General features: G+C 45.4%; 3 protein-coding genes across 3 annotated transcripts in view; 1 reads left to right on the forward strand and 2 right to left on the reverse strand.

Moving 5' to 3' along the window:
• The first annotated feature begins 1,795 nt into the window (after positions 1-1,795).
• On the forward strand, positions 1,796-2,918 carry LOC110331288 (olfactory receptor 2T8-like). Its single transcript, XM_021211771.1, has one exon. It carries the CDS (start codon positions 1,887-1,889, stop codon positions 2,877-2,879), a length of 993 nt encoding a protein of 330 aa, XP_021067430.1. The 5' UTR covers positions 1,796-1,886; the 3' UTR covers positions 2,880-2,918.
• Positions 2,919-8,919: 6,001 nt separating this feature from the next.
• Positions 8,920-17,858, reverse strand: Fam183a (family with sequence similarity 183 member A). Its single transcript, XM_021211796.1, has 4 exons — positions 17,609-17,858; positions 14,798-14,857; positions 12,735-12,838; positions 8,920-9,116 (listed from the first exon to the last, which is right to left on the reverse strand). The coding sequence occupies exons 1-4, from the start codon at positions 17,745-17,747 to the stop codon at positions 9,006-9,008; spliced, it is 414 nt and encodes a 137-aa protein (XP_021067455.1). The 5' UTR covers positions 17,748-17,858; the 3' UTR covers positions 8,920-9,005.
• A 3,275-nt stretch (positions 17,859-21,133) lies between these two features.
• LOC110331132 (olfactory receptor 1019-like) overlaps positions 21,134-21,799 on the reverse strand; it is an 8,713-nt gene continuing 8,047 nt past the window's right edge. Inside the window, 2 exon segments of the mRNA XM_021211517.1 lie at positions 21,134-21,569; positions 21,571-21,799. Coding sequence (XP_021067176.1) covers positions 21,134-21,569; positions 21,571-21,799 — 665 coding nt within the window.

Raw genomic sequence — 21,799 nt, forward strand, 5'->3', positions numbered from 1 at the left:
CTCATTTGGAGGCATTAGGAGAGTTTAGGAGACAGATTCTAGTGGAGAAGATATCTGCTGACACCATAGTGACTATGTATACAAAATAGTTATGGGAATGTAGAAAGCAGTTCAAAAAGTTGCCCTGTGTTCTCCAGTGGCTGAACAACCCAAGATGGGTTGAAGATGGGATGTTTCTCCCATCTTCAATAATGAGAGGTTGGAACAGTGAAAGAAAAGATGAGTGGGGGAGGGGAGAATCTAAGTCTTCAGCATGTGATGTACTGAGTGTCGTGGCCTTGGTACCATATCCTTTCTGGAGTAAAAAGTGCACGATAAAGCACCAAAAGTGGGCAACCATGCACTGAGCCGAGAGAAGATGCTGTCAAAGTAACTTTCAAGAAGTAAAATCATTTTCCAAATATTTAACTTTCAAACAAATAACTAAAATGCTCAGGGACTCAGTCTGGGATTGAGAGAGTCGTGATGACATTGTTTCAACCACAGGAGAGATTTGACCTAAGGAGAGACACAGGGAGTATCCCAGAGGCCACAGACTGCCTCCAGACCTTTGAACTAGACAACATTCTTGAGAATGAATTAGTATCCACATCTTTGAAGCTGTGGACATTTCAATTCAATGAAGTCAAACAGCCAGGGCACCAGCAAGTCAAAGACAAAATGAGAGTAAAGATTTAAAGTCTCAGAAGCAGGAATCATTCTTTTTTTTCCTCTGCAATTAGGCAAAAACTTGGGTCTCCGAGTTATCCACTAAGTGGTGAGATTGCACGGTTGTGAAGAGGGAGGGGCTGTCTGATATGGAAAAAATGCTTTGGAACAAACAGTTTGTTAAAGTGTGCATTTAGCATTCCAGCTTCACACTGTAGAAACACCTAAGAGAGGAATTGTTTCTTGAAGTGTCAGCGTCTGTAAACAGAACCTAGGGAGCTCCCATCCAGGGTGAATTTAGCTTTGTCCACAGACTCTGTCGCTCCTGTTTCTAGATCTAAGAGCAAACATCCTTTTGTCTGGCAAGACATCTGTTATTCAGTGTTAGAGGGAATTATGTGACCTTGGTGTTTTTAAGAGACTTTAACAGGACTATGTGGTTTAGGTAGATTTTAGCACACCATGCACAAAGCCCTGTGTTCCAATCTCCAGCATTACATAAACCGAACGTGGTAACATGCCTGTGATCTCAGCGCTCAGCATTACATAAACTGAACATGGTAACATGCCTGTGATCTCAGCGCTCAGCATTACATAAACCGAACATGGTAACATGCCTGTGATCTCAGCCCTCAGCATTACATAAACTGAACATGGTAACATGCCTGTGATCTCAACACTCAGGAGGAAAAGCCAGTAAGATCAGAAGTTCCTAGGTCATTTCCTACTATATAGGAAATTTAAGGCTTGCTTGGCATACAGGAGACCTTGTCTCAATAAGAAAAAATAATGATATATTATAAATGTGTTGCCTACATTAACAAATCCCTAGGTTGTATTAACAAACATCTACTTAATTTAATTAAGCACCTAAGATTTGATTATGAAAAAATATAATGTACAAGAAAACATAAATGACAAATTGTTCTCAGCCATTTGTGTAGATACTAGATAATGGAAAGTCACGAGTCACTTGCTACTTACAGAGAACTTTGATGCGTTATACCAATTCACTCACTGTTCTGGCGAGATGTTTGACAAGTAAGATTTGGAAATGGGGGGGGGGGATCAATGTTAGTTTTGTGACCATGAAATATTCTGCAAGCATGGATGAAGGATTTGACGCGGGTTTCGTCGTTTCTCACAAGCCACCTTCTGGGCATGCGTACTTCACACAGCATCACAGGTGACAAAACTCCTCTGTCCGTTCTTTCACAGTGTCGCTCCTGCTGTAAACCATGGACAGGAGGAACACCACAGCGGGCTTCATCCTCCTAGGACTCTTTAACCACACCAGAGTCCACATATTCCTCTTCGCGCTGGTTCTGACTGTAGCCTTCAACTCTGTGGTAGGCAACACCCTCCTGCTTCTCCTGATTCATCAGGACCGCCGGCTCCACACACCCATGTACTTTCTCCTGAGCCAACTCTCCCTCATGGACATGCTGCTGGTCTCCAACGTAGTGCCCCAAATGGCAGCTGGCTATTTAACGGGTAAGAAGTCCATCTCTGCTGCTGGCTGTGGCTTCCAGATCTTCTTCTTCCTCACGCTGGGCGGTGGAGAGTGCTTCCTCTTAGCAGCCATGTCCTATGACCGCTATGTGGCTATATGCCACCCATTGCGCTATCCGGTTCTCATGAGCTGGCAGTTATGTTTGCGACTAACCTTGGCGTCTTGGCTCCTGGGAGCAGCTGATGGAGCCATGCAGGCTGCTGCCACCCTGAGCTTCCAGTTTTGCAGCCGGAAGGAAATAGATCACTTCTTCTGTGAAGCCCCTGTGTTATTGCGCTTGGCTTGCGGAGACACATCAGCCTTTGAGTTTTTCATGTACATTTGCTGTGTCTTGATGCTTCTGATCCCCTTCTCCCTCACCCTGACGTCCTATGGTCTCATCTTGACCACTGTCCTCCGAATGCGCTCCACAGAAGCCCGCAAGAAAGCCTTCGCCACCTGCTCCTCGCACTTGGCGGTAGTGGGCCTCTTTTACGGAGCGGCTACTTTTAGCTACATGAGGCCCACATCCTCCAGGTCAGCGAACCACGATAAGGTAGTGTCAGCGTTCTATACTATCGTCACCCCCATGCTGAACCCCCTCATCTACAGTCTTCGGAACAGTGAAGTCAAGGGTAGCCTGAGGAAGTGCGTGGCCCGCTACGCTGCCCTAACTAGTAAGGATGCTTCGGTTGGCTTGGACCTTGCTGGCGGTACAAAGGGAAAAGGTATACAGTAGCGCCTTCAACACAGAGGTTAGTTATGTCTCAGGATGCCCAGTGGATACCTGAAGTCACTGAGAATTCCAAACTCTTGATGACACGTCTATCCTGTGACTAGAACTTGGGGAAACTGAGGACCCTCAGCAAAAGTCACAGTATGTCTCTTTGTCCTGCCTCTCCGTTTCATAGATCAGTCTGTTCTTACTGTGGGAATTAGCAAAACACAGCAGACTATTCCCCCTTAGTAATAGTGGAAAACTTCTGTAGTTTAACTTAGTAAGTGCTTTACAGCTTGTCTTTATCATAGAGACTTCAGTATCACAACTTCTGCACTTTGGAGCATTACCAAATGAAATTAAAGATCATTAGAACTGAGGTAGCTCTTACGTGACAGGTAGATGGATAGCATATACTGAGTGGATACTCAGGCCAGAGGTGGGTACCAGGACTGTAAGAAATCTCAACCTGCTACTCAGAGCGCAGCACTGTAAGGGGATGAGTTGACTAGTTCTGGAATGTTTTTTCAGATGGCAGTTGTCTGCAAGTAGTTGTGAGAATGGAAAACAAAGCCACCCCCAGGGGTGTGTGTGCATCTGTCCCTGTGTCTTGGTTATTTGCTGTGTTCCTTTGAGGTTTTGGTTAAACTTCATGCTGGCGGCTGATTGTGGAGCCACCTTCTCATTTCAAACTGAAGTCTCAAAATACTGAAAAAAAAAAGTCACAAATTCTCAGTGAAAAGTTCTCACACCTCCCCACATAAGAATGTTTAGACCACCATCAACGAATGGAGCAGCCCCGAGGAATAATTGCCACCCTGTTTCACGCTGGAGTGACTGAAGCACAGCTTCAAGCTGGAGGGCACTCCCCAGCCAGTTCTACTGACCTCTTCCTTTGTACCTGCTACCAAACTCAAAAAGTCATAGAACTCCTTTGAGCCCATTTCTAATGAAAATCTGCCCATGGATTCAATCCCACCCTATCCTGTTCCATTGCTGGGCACCAATGGTACTCATTTTTTATGAGTGTGTGTGTGTGTGTGTGTGTGTGTGTGTGTCTGTGTGTGTCTGTGTGATACCTTTATGAAGATTCTCTGTATTTTTACACACTCTATTCTTTTTCATTAATAATGAGCTAGTATTTTGAAAAGCACCGTTTGTTCTCTAGTTTGTGATAGACACGTGGCTGACCTTTGACCTCATTTGAGTTACATGCTTTCCCTTTGCTTGGTGGATAATGATGACCCTTTTATCAGATTGATTTCCAATTCCCACACGCAGTTCATACGGGGTGCAGTGGCCCCTGGCGGGCTTCACCAGGCCTTTCTGCTTAGGAAGTCTCCTGAGCTTGGCAGCACCTTGTTCTCTTTCCTGTGTATAGCCTTCCCAGTGCCTGGTGGTGCTCAGTGATTTTTGCACTAATTTACTACTAGGTGAGATATCTTCTTTTGTTAACTTTGTATTTCAGTCTTGGAAAATAAAAAAAATAAAGATAAAAGTTATTGCTGTTTCCACAGCAAACAACTTGTGGTTCACGCACATGTTCAAAGGAGTATTTGGAATTTGACAATAAAACTGCATGTTAGAGTGTTTGAATTTCATGTCTGGAGACTTTTTTTTTTTAAACTTAGTTTGTACTGGGGGGTTTCATTTTAAACTCTTCCACTTTACTTGAAGCAGTGAACCTTGGCAGTGGGTTCAGCTGTATTACAACATCCATTTTAATTCCATAGAGGTATTTAGACCCTGAAAAACCTGACCCTTTCCTATAAAGGACCCTGAGGTACAACATTTCTGGTGAAGTAGTGTTTAAAAATTAAGCTTTAGATGGCAGGACACACATCCCTTCATTTCATGATTAGTTATAAGCCTACGGCAATTTCAGATCATAAATTTGGTACATTTTCAAAGTATCAATTTTACAAGCAATTAATATATTAATACATTCTAAATATTTATGAATGCATTGTTTTCCAAAGACAGGACAAACACTAAAGCAACGCTAAGATAATGCTTTATAATAATATAATAATTAATCCTTTTATCCCTTTGCTTTTGTTAATTGTGTTAATTCTGTTTTCATTCGGAGCCCTTCGCCCACACACTCCCTTTTCTCAAACGTCATTAATGAAGTCATACACATCTCACAGAGCATCCTAAACAGGTTCTACGCAGGATGAACAGGAAGGCATGATGTGATCCAGCTCGGCAGGTCCTGCAGTGGTTTTGGAAAGGCCTCAAACATGCACACGAATCTGATGTAGCTCAACCCACTTGTGATGCAAATTCAGTGCTTCCTGCGACACAGGTACACTTGCTGAGATAATAACCACAATATTTAGTTTCTACATTATCTTCAAGATACATTCGGTAGGTCAGTGTACCCTTAACCTGGATGGAATAGGAACTTTTTAACTTGTCATAAAATAAATAATAAACTTATGATCTTAACAGTCTTTCATTCACTTCTTGCTTCTGTACTGTATTTGCTTGATTTGGGCTCTTATTTCCCCTTTTACTGATGACTAACACATCCTTAGCCAGGATTGATGCTAACTGTCACTATTAAAATGAAGACAGCATATTAGGGCAAAGCATATTGGTTTCTTCTTCTTCTTCTTCTTCTTCTTCTTCTTCTTCTTCTTCTTCTTCTTCTTCTTCTTCTTCTTCTTCTTCTTCTTCTTCTTCTTCTTCTTCTTCTTCTTCTTCTTCTTCTTCTTCTTCTTCTTCTTCTTCTTCTTCTTCTTCCTCCTCCTCCTCCTCCTTCTCCTCCTCCTCCTCTTCTCCTCCTCCTCCTCTTCTTCTCCTCCTCCTCTTCCTTCTCTCCTCCTTCCCCCTCTCTCTCTCCCTCTCTCCCTCTCTCCCTCTCCTCTTCCTCTTCCTTTCTTTTCTTGTCTGTTTCTTGTTTCGGTTTGTTGTTTTGAACTTGAACTTCTGATTGGCCTGCCTCTAACTGCTGAATGTTAAAGACCAAGGCTTATAGAGAGATACCACATGTTCTGGGATGCCCTGCAAAACCAGTCCTAAACCAAAGCAGGAAGCACACATGGATAAACGTTTCTTTTGTGCAGTGATACACAGAAGGTGACCTATCTTGACAACCCCTTTTCTTCTTCCCCTCCCTTTCTTATTGTACAGCAGAGGTCTTCAGGTGGAGCCTCTTTCGTTAATGTTTGGTTCCTGTTACTTCATCAGTATCACTTCCTCTTACACTCTGTCTTCAGGAGATGAGGCAGATAGATCTCTGTGAGCTCAAGGCCTGCCTAATCTATATAACAGGTTCCAGGCCAGCCATAGATACACAATAGGACTAAATCTCAAAATAATAATAAGAAGGAAGCTTCCCTGTATATACTCATTATACGTGAGATTGTGTTACACAAGGATTATTTTCAATCAAGTACATGCTGTGCTTTGAGCAATCCCTCTTCATATTCCCTAACCCTGCCCTTTCTCACCTCTCTGCCCATCAGTGAGTCAATCTTGTTTCCCCGAACAAGTTCACTTGTACATACGTATGTTTATGTCTCTCTTTAAAATCTGTGAACTTCCTATGACAAAAACATACAATATTTGTCTTTCTGAGTATGGTTTAACTCACTAATATGACTATTTCTAGCTTTATTCATTTCCTTGGAAACTGCCTACATTCATTTCTCTTTGTGACTATAAAAGACTATTGCATATATAAACCACATGTCTCCTGTCCATTGCTCTGAGGGGGACACTGAGGTGGGTTACACGTATTATTGAGTGTGAAAAGTGCCTAGTAATCTTTGAGATGCTGACTTGGAATCCTCTGGGTACCTGCTCTGTTCTCAGTGTCTTTAGTCATTGCCGTCTTGGTTTTCACAGTGGCCAAGACTGGTGTCCACCCTTGCCAGCATTTGCTTCTGTTTCGTGAATGTGACCATTCCGACTGGGGTAAGATGGAATCCCTGTGTAGTTCATATTTGCTTTTCTCTGGTGGCTGGTGACACTAAACATTTTTCACCCGTTCCTGGCCATTTTGTTCCATTTTTAAGAGCTGTCCATTTTTACTGGGTTATTTATCAAATTGGATTATTTAATATCTGTTTAATTTTCTGAATTACTGGTATATTCTAGATACTGATTGTTCGGTGTGTAGGAGGCTACGGCCTCCCGACCTGGGCTACCCGAAGCCGCACCTTAAAGATGGCGCCTGTTGGCTACGGAGCTTGTGGTAAACAGGTCCATATTTGGTGGTGATATGTTCCCCCTCTTCTGGTTGGCTGAGGCCGTGTGCCTGGTGAGGTGACGTGGCCTGCTGCGATTGGAGTGGATATGAGAGTATAAAAGGGCTTGTATCCCGGAGCTTGGGGGAGATGAAGAGGGAGATGAAGAGGGAGATGAAGAGGGAGATGAAGAGGGAGATGAAGGGGGAGATGAAGAAAGAAGCTTGCTGATTAAACTGCTGATTGAAGAACCGGTGGTCGTGTCTTTTTTGCTGGTCGAGAGCAGACGCGACATAGGTGTACAGATGAGAGCGATTCTCTGTCATTGTGTGGGCAAGCTTTCAGTTAATTCATTTGCTTTGCAAAATTTCATTTCATTTCTCAGTTGTTGACAGTTCACTAGTCTAACTGTCAATATGACACAATCTAGAATCTCCTGGGAGCCTTAATGATGGCTTATATGGATCAGGTTGGTCTGTTGACATGTCTGTGGGAATTGTATTGATCGTTGATGTGGGGTGACCCACCCTGGATTGGGGGGGGGCAGCACCATTTCATGGCCAAACTGAGCAGCAAGCAGGAGCAGAGATGCAAGGTAAATCGCTAAGGAAAAAATACCCTGACTCTGACTTGACCCTGATACCAGGGCGGAGAAAGAGAACCCTGACCTTAATGTCCTTGAGCTTCAAGATCAGGCCACAGAATCCCTCCAATCCCAGGCCATCCTGGAAAGTTCCACCACCATCCCCAAGAGACCCTATATACACCCTGCCTTCTGCTGAGGTCTTGATGGACACTTCCCTGTTTTTTACCTCCCAATAAATCTACTGTGTGAGGTTTGTTTGCAGTGTGACTTTCTGGTAGACCTTGGATCCTGAATGTCAGGATCCCTCTCCCAGCAGAGCTGTTACGCTTGCGTTGAGGAAACCTTCCCTGCGGAGCAGAGCTGTAACACTTCTAGCAGGTTTCTCTTTGCTCTTCACTGGGGATCAGATGTGACTGACTAGCTGCTTGAGTCCCTGAACCGATGGAACTGTAGTCCAAGTAAACCTGCCCTCCACTAAGCAGAGTTTTGCCAAGTATTTATCATGACAACAGAAATGAGATTGGAACACAGTAATGAACTTCAACCTAACTTGGTGTGCAACATACTCTGTCTCTATCTCTGTCTCTGTCTGTCTGTCTGTCTGTCTGTCTGTCTGTCTGTCTCTCTCTCTCTCTCTCTCTGTCTCTCTCTAACTCTATCTCTCTCTGTCTCTGTCTCTCTCTCTCTCATCTATATGACTCTCTGTATCTCTCTGCCTCTGTCTCTCCATCTTTGTCTCTCTGTCCCTCTAGCTCTCTTTGTCCATCTGTCTCTGATTCTCTCTCTCTCTCTCTCTCTCTCTCTCTCTCTCTCTCTCTCTCTCTCTCTCATTTTTTGAAACAGAGTTTAACAGAGTTTCTCTATGTAGTCCTGGCTACCCTAGAACTCACTCACTCTGTAGAATTAATTCACTCTGTAGACCAGACTGGCCTTGAACTCACAGACAATTGTCTACCTTTGCCTCCTGAGTTCTAGGATTAAAGGTGCTTGCCACCACCTCCCAATATTGTGTTTGTTCAGCTTGTTTGGTTTTGTTTGAGACCTTCTCCCACAACAAGTATCTGAGCTTCAGCCCATCACCAGTGGTCACCTGTTCAAACCATTACAAATAAGATGGACACAGGTCATAACCAATCAGGTTGTATCTTTACCTCACTTTCTCTGTGGGGCCTCCTTTTCCCTCTGCCTAGGTGATGCTGCAAGGCCTCCTGAATCATTTTTACTCAGCCACTGCCTAGCTCTAAATCATAATGTTACAATCTGTGAAATGGTCTTGTGCAGTTTTTGACAGAAGTAGCCTTTATTTCTTTAGGCAACACATACACTGGGGAATTCAGTGGGCAGGTTCACTCCACCAAGAGACTGTCACTTCCGGTGATCGTCTTCCCCCAAGCTCCACAGTTTAGCCTTGTACAGAGTGATGTCGTGGTAGACTCTGAAGTGGTTCAGCCTATGGTCCTGACGGTCTGGGTTGATCTAAAGGAGAGGAGGCAGGATCAGAAAGAAGTTTGTCAGAGATGGAGCCGGTCAGGGTTTAAATGGTAGGGAACTGGGTCTGAATCAAGCCCCATCTTCTTGGGGCCTTCTCCTTGCTAAATCCTGCATTGTGGCCTGGAGATCTGAACACTCACATCAAAGACCTGAAAACTACAGAGCTATCAAGGCTGAGGTAACCCCCTCATTGCTGCCTGAAGGAATCCTTGCCTAAGGATTCACCATCACTGAACAGTAGCTCATAGAAGAGAGGCCTGATATATATTAGTGAAGCCAAGCTACTCGGACAGCACCTCGCGTGGGCTGCTTAACCAAAGTTGGAGCTTGTTGAAGGACTCTGGGGCTAAAGTAAGTCCTTTGACACGTAAATCTTCTAGGAGCTGCACTGTGCAGCCAAAGAGCACACTTTCAGCATTTATCTGAAGGCATGAGGCTGAGAGATGCTCACCGAATCATGAGTTCCCAAATGGCCCCATTCTGAAGTCGAGGTCACTGCCTGAGCAGGAAGAGATCCTGAGAGGGCATTTGGTGCTCTAAATAGTGGCCAGTCAAGCTTCGTCTGCCCCAAACTGCATCACTCTGAACAGCAGCTTACTGCCTTTTGTGATACCACAGGCATGGATCTAATAGGTTTGGAGGGGGTTGCAGTTTGAAATGCTTGGCCCAAAGAGTGGCATTATGAGGAGGTGTGGCCTTGTTGGAGGAAGTGTGTCATGTGGGTGTGGGCAATGAGGTCCTTCTAAGCATGGGAGAGTCAGTCAGTCTTCTCTTAGTGGCCTTCAGATGAAGATGTAGAACTCTCAGCGCCTCCTGCACCATGCCTGCCTGGACACTGCCATACTCCAACCTTGATGATAATGGACTGAATCTCTGAACCTCTAAGCCAGCCCCAATTAAATGCTGTCCTTCTAAGAGTTGCCTTGGTCATGGTATCTGCCCACAGCAGTAGAACCCTAACTAAGACACCCGTCTAAGCATTTGTCAGAGGTGAGCCTCTGGGAGAGAGCTCGGGCCTCTGACTGCAGTAATCCACTGATGGATACAAACTTTGAGTAAACCACTGAGAAGTGGTAAACTGAGGCCTGGCTGAGGGAGTCAGTCACTGGGGTGTGTCCTTGGGGCCTAGAGCGCATGTGGTCCCTTCCTGTAATACTGTTTGTACTTCCTGTCTGCCATGAGGATCAGAAAAGTCTGTCAGGGAGGGAGCAGGCCAAGGTTTGCATGGTGTGGAGCTGGGTCTAAATCTGGCCTCATTCTGCCATGGTGTTCTCCCTCACCCCAGCCCAGCATCAATGAAAACAAGCCACCATGGATTGAACCTCTGAGACCCTGGGCCAAAATATGGCCTTACTCCATGAAGTTTTCTCATGTGTTGTCGTGGTGATGAAGTCCATCTTGGGGTGTGTACTTCCTTTATACATCAACAGTGCCACCTGATGGCATTGTCCCAAGGCCATGGTGACAAACAGAAAGGACTATTTGCAGATGCCTTGCAGAAGTGTTTTCTCTGCAAGACCTAGAAAGATCTGAGCAAGGTGTACCTGGCTGGCCCGGCCTACCATCAGGTCAAAGACACATTTCAGCTGGATACTCTGAACCCAAAGGATCTATTGCTTTAGTCTTTAAAAATAAAAACGGGGATAAGATGGGATAGGATACTTTAGACCTCTAGGGGCCTCTGTGGGATCTGCCTTCTGACTCAGAGAGGCATGACTTTCCCCTTTTCTTCACCTCTATCTTCCAGATGCTTGCCAGAGCCTCTGCCTGCTTTCTCTGGTACTTTGGGGCCTTTTCACTCTTTCTTTAAAGCTTCCCTCCCCACCACAGGGCTACTTGCACTGTGCAAATAGGCTGACTAGCTCTCTCTCTCTCTCTCTCTCTCTCTCTCTCTCTCTCTCTCTCTCTCTCTCCCCACACACACCCCCTCTCATAAACGTCAAAGAATCTACAATAAACTTCTCTCTACAATTCAAAAAAAGGGGTGAGGAATGCTAGGTTAAATAACTTGTGCCTTTTAACAATTCTCTGTACTGATATGTTATCTAATTAACCTAATCTCTACCTTTGCAACAATTTTCTTTCCTTTGAACCTTTCTTCTGGTGTGGAGACAATTCTCTCAGCAATCAAACTGCTTATGCTAGCCTGAGCCCTTCCTAATTAGGTCTGCCTCTTTGACCTCCCATATCCATCCCTGTCTGGTCCAGTCCTGGCAAAAGTCTTGCTAAATCAGCTAACAAGAGCCACCACCCTCAGTGGCATGTGCCACCAGGGCCCACTGTCTCCACCTTCCCACGTGTGAAGTACGCTCACCTTCTCTGCCTTCAGCGTGGATCCTCTCAGGTTAGATCAGCCTGAGTTCCTCTCATCCCCACGCTACCCGTTGGTAATCTCCATCTGTTGACCCCGAGTCTCGCCCTTAGTCTCAGGCTCTCACCTGTCCACTGTCTCCACAGTCCAGCCCACGTCTGTCCACTGCACACCCCAGTCTTGGACTAGAACCACAGCAACATTTCCCCATCCAAATAATGCCTTCCCGCATTTTTTAAACAACCCCTCAAAAGCTGATTCTTTGATCCATTTTCAGTAATGTCATTAGTAAATATCTTCTTTCATACCCTTCCCTCATTCAATAAGTTTCCTCTCCCACCCCTTGCCTTTTTGCTCTGAGTGGTCTTTGCCTCTCCAGTACTCTAGCCATCCCCTTCTCTCCATTTTAAATTCAGCCTTCATTGTGTAAGTTCTAAGGTCCTGCTGACATCTTTCTCCCATTTCCTGAAGGATTCTCTTTCCCAGACAGTACTCTGTAGAGTCCTTTACTGGTCTTGTGAAGAGCTCCAGAGCAGGGGAATACCAGGACAGGGAAGCGGGAGTGGGTGGGTTAGTGAGCCGGGGGAGGGAGGATGGGATGGGGGGTGGGGGCGGTTTCAGAGGGGAAATGAGGAAAGGGGGTAAAATTTGAAATGTAAATAAAGAACATTTCTAATAAAAATGAGAGAGAGAGAGAGAGAGAGAGAGAGAGAGAGAGAGAGAGAAATAAGTAACTTCAAAAAGAAAAAGAAATCCCCATAAGGTGGCTCTGCAGCAGCGCCACCTGCTGGAACTAGAGCTGTTTAGTGGGTGAGAAGCCTTGCCCCTTGTATAGGAGGAAGACACATAAAACAGAGGGCTCTTGGGAGTGAGAGATGCTTGAAAGTCTCTTAGTGAGTGAAGAAAATGGGTATTAAGCCAAGAAACCAGGGTCATCACCTGACTTGGGACTCAGCGGTGCTCTGGGCCCCTTCTGATTGTCCCCATCCACATTACAGTACCCCACCCTGGATTTGCTGAAATGTGTTAGGCATGGTCCTAAGTACCTTACAAATACTGACTTCTTCCTTGTGCTCAAAACCCTATGAGATGGATTCTACAGGATTTCCATCTCATAACTTTGGAACGGAGTCACAAAACAACTTAGTGATTTGCCCAAGATCACCACAGGCTAGGGAATGTAACCCAGAATTCAAATCCAGGAGGAATTGCCTCCCCAACCTGTCCTCTTGGCCACCACTGTCATTGCTGTCATGCTCCCAGGTACCATTATGTGAAGGAGCCATGCTCACCAAGGGATTTGGGTCCCATCCAATTTCTTGGGCTTCGGTCTGTGTCTCTGAATATTTCTTTTTTGGACCCTGTGCAGCATGGTGAATGAGGTTCAGGAACTTGGCTGGGAAAGTTAAAAATGAAGCACAGTTAAAACGGAATCAGACATTCCAACCACCCACATGGCATGATAAACCTAAGGATGTGGGAGTGGCATGGATACCTGTGATGATAACCAACAGCCAACCGTACTGTTGGCTTTAAGGCCTGCTCAACAGGAAGGAAATCCGACCTGCTACTGAAAACTAGTCAACTGCCCTGGGCAAGACAGATGGAAAGCCCACTGTGGGCAGCAAGAACAGGAGCCACACTGTGCAGTTTCCAGACCCTGCTGGTGCCTCTGCTTTCTGTGCTTTTCACAAAGCATGGGATGTGTTGCCAGAAATATTAAAAACGGACACACACACACACACACACACACACACACGAGCGTGCACCCCGCCAACTCTCCACACTCCTCCTTCTCTCAGCCCGCCAACTCCCCAGCAGAGCCAGCAGGCGTCCCACACTCCTGCTGCCAGCAACTCTGTCCAGCTAGCCCCTGCAGTGTCTGGCTCACTTGTCCCTGGAGCCGCTAATTCCCTCTCTGCCATTGGTGGTCCCACATTCCAATAACCAACTAAAGCAAAACTCTTAAGCCTTATAATCAACCAATCAGATTTATGTATCAATAAATTTACAAGAATCCAATATAATAATTTCAGACCCAATTGAACATGATAAAAGCTTTATCCCAATTATTCTAACCTTATGATTTAATAACTACCTGTGGCTGGTTAAAGCCACTTTTGCCTTCCTTCTTCCCTCTGAGACACTCTCTGCCCCTGCAACTCTTAACTCCACCTCCCTTTTCCCTTGTCCAATCACAGACCTCCTGCTGCCCTAATGTAATTGGACAGGGAAAATCCTGCAACAGAACTGTCCTTACATGGGCTTCCCCTGGGAGGCTCCGAATCTACCTGGAGTCTCTGAGAACTCTTCCCCAAATGCCACTGCCTAACAGAAACACCCGTCTGTGACATTGGCTCATTTATCCCATTCCCTAAGGCTTCTCCAGGAGTGTACAAACCTACTACCTTCTCCTTCATAACGAGAGTCTCCTCCTAGCTCCATTCCATGTTCTCTTATATGGTAATTATGGGAAAAAAGGCCAACATTCACTAACCACCACATACCACACCCCATCCCAAGTACTTGCATTATTTTGCCTAGACTTCATAATAACCCTAAAAATTGTTTCAGAAAGGCTGACAAAAAAACAAAAAAACAAAAAAAAAACTAGGGCTAACTAGTTGGCATAGGTTTAGTGTCAATTTGACACCGCCTAGAGACATCTGAGAGGAAAGCCTAGATTGAAGAATTGTCTAGATCAGGTAGACCTGTGGGCATGTCCATGGGGGGCTGTCTTAATTGATAATTGATGTATGGGGGTTCAGCCCACTGTGGGTGGCACCAACCATACACAGATGGCCCTGGGCTGTATAAGAAAGCTAGCTGAACATATGCTTGTAAACAGGTGAGCCAGAAACTGATCTAGCAAGCGGCCTTTTCCATGACTTCTGCTTCAAGCTTCTGTTTGAGTCCCTTCCCTGACTTGTCTCAGGGGAACAAACCTGGAAATGTATGATGAAATAAGCCCTTTCCTCCTCAAATTGCTTTGGGTCAAAGTGTTTTACACAGCAAAACTGTAAAACTAGAGCACTGTTCAAAGACAATTGTTTAGTGGGTGGTGGGATTGAAATTTAAAACCAGTTAATATGACTTCAGGGTGTTGGATGGGTGGGTGGGTGGGTGGGTGGGTGAATGGATGGATGGATGGTTAGGGCATTGGAAACATTACTGTTGGCTTCATACTTAATAACATGGCACTGTGGCTGAATAGGTCAGTCTCCTGTGACCTTGGTTAAATCTAGTTTCAGAGGACCCTATACTTGCCCCCAAGGTGGCAGAACCCTGAGAGGTGTCAAAAGCCTGCCTTCCCCTTTGTGCTCTGAACCTTGGTGTTCTTGAGCCCAGCACCTACCATCTTCTGGCTCCTCCAAGTTATCATGCCAAGACATGGGCTTCCTGGTAATTGTGTGAACTAGAAAAAAAAAAAAAGAAACAAGCAGTACATTAGCAGGTGACTCCTGTCCTAAACTCCCCCGCAACCAGGTCCCCCTACTTACCATTCACTGAGGAATTTGACATATGCCAGTAACTACTGGACACTAAGGAGCAAGACCTTACAGCAAGTGTGTCACTCAGTTACCATAGCCAGGAGCGTCTATTGGACCTGAGATGACCAAAATGAAGCACAGCTAATAGTCAATTCATAGCACAGGGACACTCTCCAAGTGTCCCAGGTGGATACTGGCTTCTAGTTTCCAGCATGGAAAACCATTCCCTGGACCAGTGTTGGTTGGCAGAGAAGCAAATATACCTGAAGGCCAATTCCCCATAACCAGAAGGGATGGACACACAGAAGTCCATTGATAATATCATCTACTTCCTGGTATTGATGGGAACACTGCAGACAGGCATGTTCTAAGAACCTTCCTTCTAAGTGTGTTGACTGACAGTACACCAACAAGGGATAACACGTTAGGGAGAGCCTGAAAGCAAGCTCCATGCTTAGAGGTGATAGATGGCATGGGTGTGTGGTGAGTACCCCAAGGAGATGCTTGTGAGTCCTGAATGAAGGAGTTGGGGTCCATTGTGTGAGAACACATGGGAAGAAGATGAGTGACAGCCAGAAGTCAGAAGTATCAACAGGGGATGCTCAAGCGGAGGCAGCTGGTGAAGAGCGACAGGAATGAGCAAGGGGATGGGAACCAGTTTGTCTTGGACCTCATTGACCATTTTCCTCCCAGCCACACACCCCAACACCTAAGATATGCATTTGGGTCACTCTCTTTGCCGTTAGCAGTATATTAGCAAAGTCCTTAAGGAGTAAAGCAGGCACCAACTCATTAGTGAATTCCAATTTTATTCCAGTGGACCCAGGGAGTCTGGGCCAGGAGACAGCAGTGTCTGAGAAAGCCTGTGTGCGTCATTTTAAGTCTTAGAATGGACAGTGTTTAAACAGAACTGGAGAATAATTTCCTCCTGACTTTAGTGATCAGGTATCCTGGTGAAAACTAGATTACAGACGGTCAAAGTGAACTCTCTGCAGACAGCTAGTCTGCTGTGCACTATGGCTAATGAAGGGCAGACACTGGGGACAAGGAACATATAGGAGAAGGTCTGACATGTATAGAAAATCTATTTCTACAGAAATGAAGGGAGGAAGGACTCAGTGTGTGTGTGTGTGTGTGTGTGTGTGTGTGTGTGTGTGTGTGTGGTCTGCTACAGAGCAGAGTGGGCACTGGGGTTTTACTGAAGGATCTTGGGTAGCATGGGATGGATGGGACTCCATGTAGGGGTTCAGAATGTGTGGAGCTGGATAGGAACCAGAGGTAGAGCAAATGGAACCTTACAGGCTGGAGGGTTGAAATGTCACTCAGAAACTGGGGGAGGCAACTAAAATGCTTACAAATGGATTAGTCCTCTCTGGTCTTTTAACACATGTAGCAAAAAAAAAAAAAATAAAATAAAATAAAAGGAGTGAGGGGGCAGTGAGGGAAGGTTGCTGCTTGGAGGAGAGTAGCTTAGAGTCCCTCACACTACCTCAAACCCTCTTGGGGGTTCAGACACTCTATTAGAAAGTGAATAGCCAGGGAGCTCTGGGGATACTGGTTAGTTCATATTGTTCCTCCTATGGGGCTGCAAACACTGTCAGCTCCTTGGGTACTTTCTCTAGCTCCTTCCTTGGGGACCCTGTGCTCCATCCAATGGATGCCTGTGAGCATCCACTTCTGTATTTGTCAGGCACTGGCAGAGTCTCTCAGGAGACAGCTATATCAGGCTCCTGTTGGCATCTGCAGTAGTGTCTGGGTTTAGTGGTTGTTTATGGGATGGATCCCAAGGTGGGGCAGTCTCTGAATGGTCATTCCTTCAGTCTCTGCTCCACACTTTGTCTCTGTAATTCCTTCCATGGGTATTTTGTTCCCCCTTCTAAGAAGGATGGAAGTATCCACACTTCTGTCTTCCTTCTTGAGTTTCATGTGTTTTGCAAATTGTATCTTGAGTATTCTGATCAAAGAAAATACATGGTGGGACTCATGGCTCTAGCTGCATATGTAGCAGAGGATGGCCTCGTCAGTCATCAATGGGAGGAGAGGCCCTTGGTCCTGTGAAGGTTCTATGCCCCAGTATAGGGGAATGCCAGGGCCAGGAAGCAGGAGTGGTGGGTGGGGAGCAGGGGGAAAAGGGAGAGATAGGGGATTTCCAAAGGGGAAACTAGGATAGGGGATAACATTTGAAATGTAAATAAAGAAAATATCTAACAAAAAATAAGAAAAGTAAAGTAAGTGGCCTAAATGGATAGAGGCCAGGGGGAGGGGTGAGTTTTGGGGGTCAGGGTGAGGGGGGCTGTCAAGCTCTGCACCTGGTAGCCCACCATTTCTAAGTCTTAAGGAGGTCTGTTACAAAAAGTCAAAACAATAATAACAAAGAGAAAAACAAATAACAAAGACAAAAACCCTTGGGTCTATTAGGAAGAGACCAAACTACTAACAAAGAGCAGACATAAAAACCCTGCGCAATTATTTGAGAAGCAAAACTACCCCACTAATCATCTATTTTATTCTACATCTAAAATGTTTAATTCTGGGTGCATTTTAATGTATCTCTTGTGCCTGGGGTGACAAGGGAAGCCATTCCCTCAAAGCTCAGCTGTCTGAACTCTAAAGAGCTAGCTCAAGGCAAAGGACGCTTGCTCTCCCACTTCTCCCAACCTCTTGGGTCAGCTCACCCTTGCGCAGGGGATTCACGTGATACTGCGTGTACAGCTTCTGAGCCCGTAGCTCTTTGAGAAATAGTTCCCGCAAGATCTGATTCTGGTGAACTTCATCCTGATTCTTCATCTGCCCCACACGTCCTGCCATGGCCATGTTTTTGCTCTGAGAAGTCAAGCTATCTGCCCTGTCCTTGCCAGGAGAAAGGTCGCCTTCTACCGTTTCCAGGCAACGGATGTTCCTTTTGTGTTCAGGCCACAGCGTCCTATCTGTCTCTAGGCAACAGCGCCCAGGCTCTGCAGCACCACCCTCCCTGGAAGCCTTTCCCTGGCTTCTGTCCACTCCACCCCTCCCAGCTCTCAGGCTCCTGGGATCTATTAGGCCCCCACCAGTGTCCACAGACCCAGATTCAGCCTCTGGATCTAGAGTCTCCCGTGTGCCCTGTGTGCTGCTAGGAAAGAGCTGCCTTTCTTTGGACCACCCAGGAAGAAGAAGCTGAAAAGTGCACCTCAGCATGACTTGTCGCTTCCTAAAGATGATTTGGGGAGGGGCCAGAGCCAATAGATTTGAAAGGAGGTGCCCAGAATTAAAATAAACAAAAACCACCTCTAACACACACATGCGCACTGGTGGGTGGGGGAAACAGAGACAGAAAGAGAGGAAAATAATCGGACTGGTACAAGGAAACAAACAGGACCACTACCTTTCCCAATCTAAATCATTTGACATCTTAATGATTTATTTTATTATTTTTACAACACGAGGGGTTGAACTCAGCACTTCGGCATGTTGCGGAGATGCTTTCATCACGGAGCGCTACCTCCAGCCCTGCCCTTCTTATTTTAAGACAGGACCTCGCTAAGTTGCCCAGGCATTGGTTGGACTTACTTGCAATCCTCCTGCCTCAGCCTGCTGAGTTGCTGGGATAATAGGCCTGCCCCACCAGACCCAACTACTTTCCATGTTTGGTTGTGATAAAACGCGCATCTTCTAAGATCTCCTGTCTTTGCCATTCTCAAGTAGTCAGTCCAGCTGCATGAAGTAGGGGCATAGTGTGAAACCCAGCCCTAAAACTCACCCTTAGGCAACTGTCCTCTGACCCCACTCAACTGGCAACCACCATCTTTCTTTTTATTCCTATGTTCAACCCTTAAGCATCTTCTATAACAGGATTTATTTTTTAAATAGCCATAAGTAACCTACAGTAGGGAAGGGATCCATTCTGGCTTTAGTGAGCAGCTAAAGAGTGTGATCTTTTATCCATTCACTTATTCATGACCCAGAATGTTCGATGTGTGACAGACAGTATTGCACTTGCTAGGTGTGTGGCCATTGCTACCCCCCCCCCATCTACAGAGGAAGTCAAAGTTTTTTCTCTCGGCTTTCCCCTCAGCCTGCAGGGTTCTTTGCCTCTTATCTACCCCACATTTATGTGAGCTCACATGCAATCGCCTTTCAAAAGCCTTACCAGGCTGTCGAGTCCTTCTCTGTTGATGCCTTATTGCAAACTTAGTTACTTCCCTAAATGTACTTGTTTATGCCTAAGCTACCTAAGGTGAGACACATTCTCCTCTCCCCTCTCCCCCACCCACCCTCGCGCCACATTCCCAGTCCCCAGCACAGTAGAGGCAGGTATGTGCTTGGTGTTTTGTTGCAGACTGGGTGTCTGCACTTTTGTTTGCTTACATCATTATATAGCCCCTTAGAACATCGAGATGATTGTATCACACTGGTTTAAGTAGATCAATACAGTGCCCTTAAGACTTGCTCATGTGACCCATGCCTGGCCCCTGTGCTCCAAGCAAGCCTAAAAACAGCCTCTTGTAGTCTTCACTGACTTCCTGAAAGTAAGAAGAAATAAACCAAGCCTTCCGAGCAACATGGTTTGTTTGAGGATAATTTATAAGGTTTCGCTTGTACTCCATCCGTACAGTCCTTTAGACTGAACTATTAGCCTAGCATCTGGGACGCTCCATGCAGGGCTGAAGGAAGGAATCCTAGCCTAAGAAGAGATGGCAATTAGAGTGCAATGAGCTGTTTAGAGCATGGGAGATGAAGATGGCTATTTAGATAAAATAAAAGGGAAGTGAATGTTTAAAATTCATCAGCATGGGGCAAAATCAGAGGCTGGTTTGAGTGTCTGGACCAGTAGAATAGTTTGACTTCGAAGGAACAGTCTGAGTGGTAAAACGTGTTGCTTATGGGATATCCAGTGCCAGGGGCCTTCCCCAGTGAGGGTCCAAGCTAACGGGGCAGTCAGCCTGAGGAGGTGATAAGGAGTGGGCAAGGGGAGGAGTCAGGCCAGAGTGTGCAGGGTGATTAGCAACCAGGCGCTTTATTTCTGCAGGTCTCATAGATCAAAGACTAATGATTATCCAGGTGCTACAGAATATGCAATTGATTTTTTCATTACATGTCCAGGGTTCCAAGTTACAATTAGAAAATACAAACAGGACAGATTTTGTTTTTATCATTAGCCCTATAACTCCAATTTAAAGAATCTAAAATATGTCACCCCCAAAGCAAATGCATACATTATGTGACAGCCTGCTTTTAGGCTAGGGGTGTCTGTTGTTTTAAGGTGCTCCAGACAAACAAAATACCTGAACTGGTTTTCTAAAGACTATCAAACACTAAACACCTAGATTCTTTTACTAAATATGTCATCATCCATGCTATAAAGTAAGAAGAGGTTATTTTAGTCAATGTATCTTATTTCCTGAGTTCTATTCCTCCAGGGGTATATCTTGTATGACTTCCCTTTCTTTAAACTACATTTTCAGAGAGCTCTAAACCTATAATAAAAAGAAACCTTGAGTATGTAACCTATTCTCCAAAATGGAGTTTATCAGTTGTGTCTATTTACCCTGCACCAACTATACTGTTTGAGTTTGCTCAGGGGCTGATGCCCCAAGAAGCTTCCTGGAGAAATGGCTTCATCTAGCAGTGTGCTTATCCATGCTTAGTGATCTCCAGGGCAGAAGGTGGACTTGCAAAATGGTAGCCACATAGAGTTAAATTTATGATTTTCCTAAAAAGACTCAGATATAATCTTTCCCAGGAAAAGACATAAAATGAATCATATTGCAGAAAGTCCCCAAGAATGCAGCACACAGAGACCAAACCCCAAAAGCTGGAGATAGAAGGGCAGGGGTAGCAACCACGCATTGTTGCTAGAACTGTACCAGGCTTCTGTGTTGGCTTCAGGTCTCTTGACATTTCCAGGGGATACATCTGTGCCAGTCCAGGAAAATGAAGTTTTAAAAACACAATGGAAATTCATATTTGTGGCCTTTACACCAGGTTGATGACAAAGACCTAAAATGTCTCCTGTGATGAATACAGCTCAGGGAACCAAGAATTCCACAACGATATTAGGTAGAGGATATATATATATCCGTGTTTTTTGCCTCCATGTATGTACTGTGAGGACTGGGGAGCCTCCTACAGGTCCTCTGGTGTTACCAACAATGTTAAGTGGCATAGGAAGAGAAAGGAAAGGAAGTTTGAGGAGATAAATTACCTGACTCCAACAACAGCCATCAGATCCACACACTGTAGTCTTCAAGGTCCCAGTACTTCGTCCCACAATAAAGTTTCTGTAGAGCAGACTTCATATCTTTGTTCCTCAGACAATAGACAACTGGATTCAGAGATGGTGTGACAAGAGAATAGAAAATAGATGCTAGGTGACCCAGTGTCGGGGAGTACTGAGAGGCGGACCTCAGATACACAAAGCTTCCAGTTCCATAAAACAAGATGACTGTGGTCATGTAAGAGGAGCAGGTAGAGAAGGTTTTCCACCTGCCTTCCACTGAGGAGATGCGAAGAACTGTGGCCACAATGCCAATATAGGAGACCACTGCGAGGGCGAAGGAGCTCATGACAGCGCAGATGCTCACAACAAAGCCCACCTCCTCACTGAGATGGTAGTCAGTGCAGGACAGTCTCATGACTGGAGGGATGTCACAGAAGAAGATCAACCACATAGGGTCCACAGTAGGGGAGGGAGAAGGTGTTGAATGTGTGGAAGGCTGAGTAGATGGCCCCACCCACCCAGGCAGTGACCACCAATGCAGAGCAATATTTCTGGCTCATGATGGTTCCATAGAGCAGTGGTCTGAGAATGGCCAGGCACCGGTCATAAGCCATGGCTGTGAGCAGAAAGCATTCAGAAGAAGAGAATGTGAGAAATATGTAGAGCTGTG

The sequence above is a fragment of the Mus pahari genome, chromosome 14, assembly GCF_900095145.1.
Source record: "Mus pahari chromosome 14, PAHARI_EIJ_v1.1, whole genome shotgun sequence".
Taxonomy (NCBI): Eukaryota; Metazoa; Chordata; class Mammalia; order Rodentia; family Muridae; genus Mus; species Mus pahari.

What these genes read in the sequence shown, in the direction of transcription:
- LOC110331288 (XM_021211771.1), top strand. Translation starts at nt 1,887, where the DNA reads ATGGACAGGAGGAACACCACAGCGGGCTTCATCCTCCTAGGACTCTTT.
- Fam183a (XM_021211796.1), bottom strand. Translation starts at nt 17,747, where the DNA reads ATGGCCATGGCAGGACGTGTGGGGCAGATGAAGAATCAGGATGAAGTT. An exon ending in CGTGAATCCCCTGCGCAAGG is followed by an intron (nt 14,858 to 17,608) that starts GTGAGCTGACCC and finishes TTTTTTTTCTAG; the next exon opens with TTCACACAATTACCAGGAAG. An exon ending in CTTGGAGGAGCCAGAAGATG is followed by an intron (nt 12,839 to 14,797) that starts GTAGGTGCTGGG and finishes TAACTTTCCCAG; the next exon opens with CCAAGTTCCTGAACCTCATT.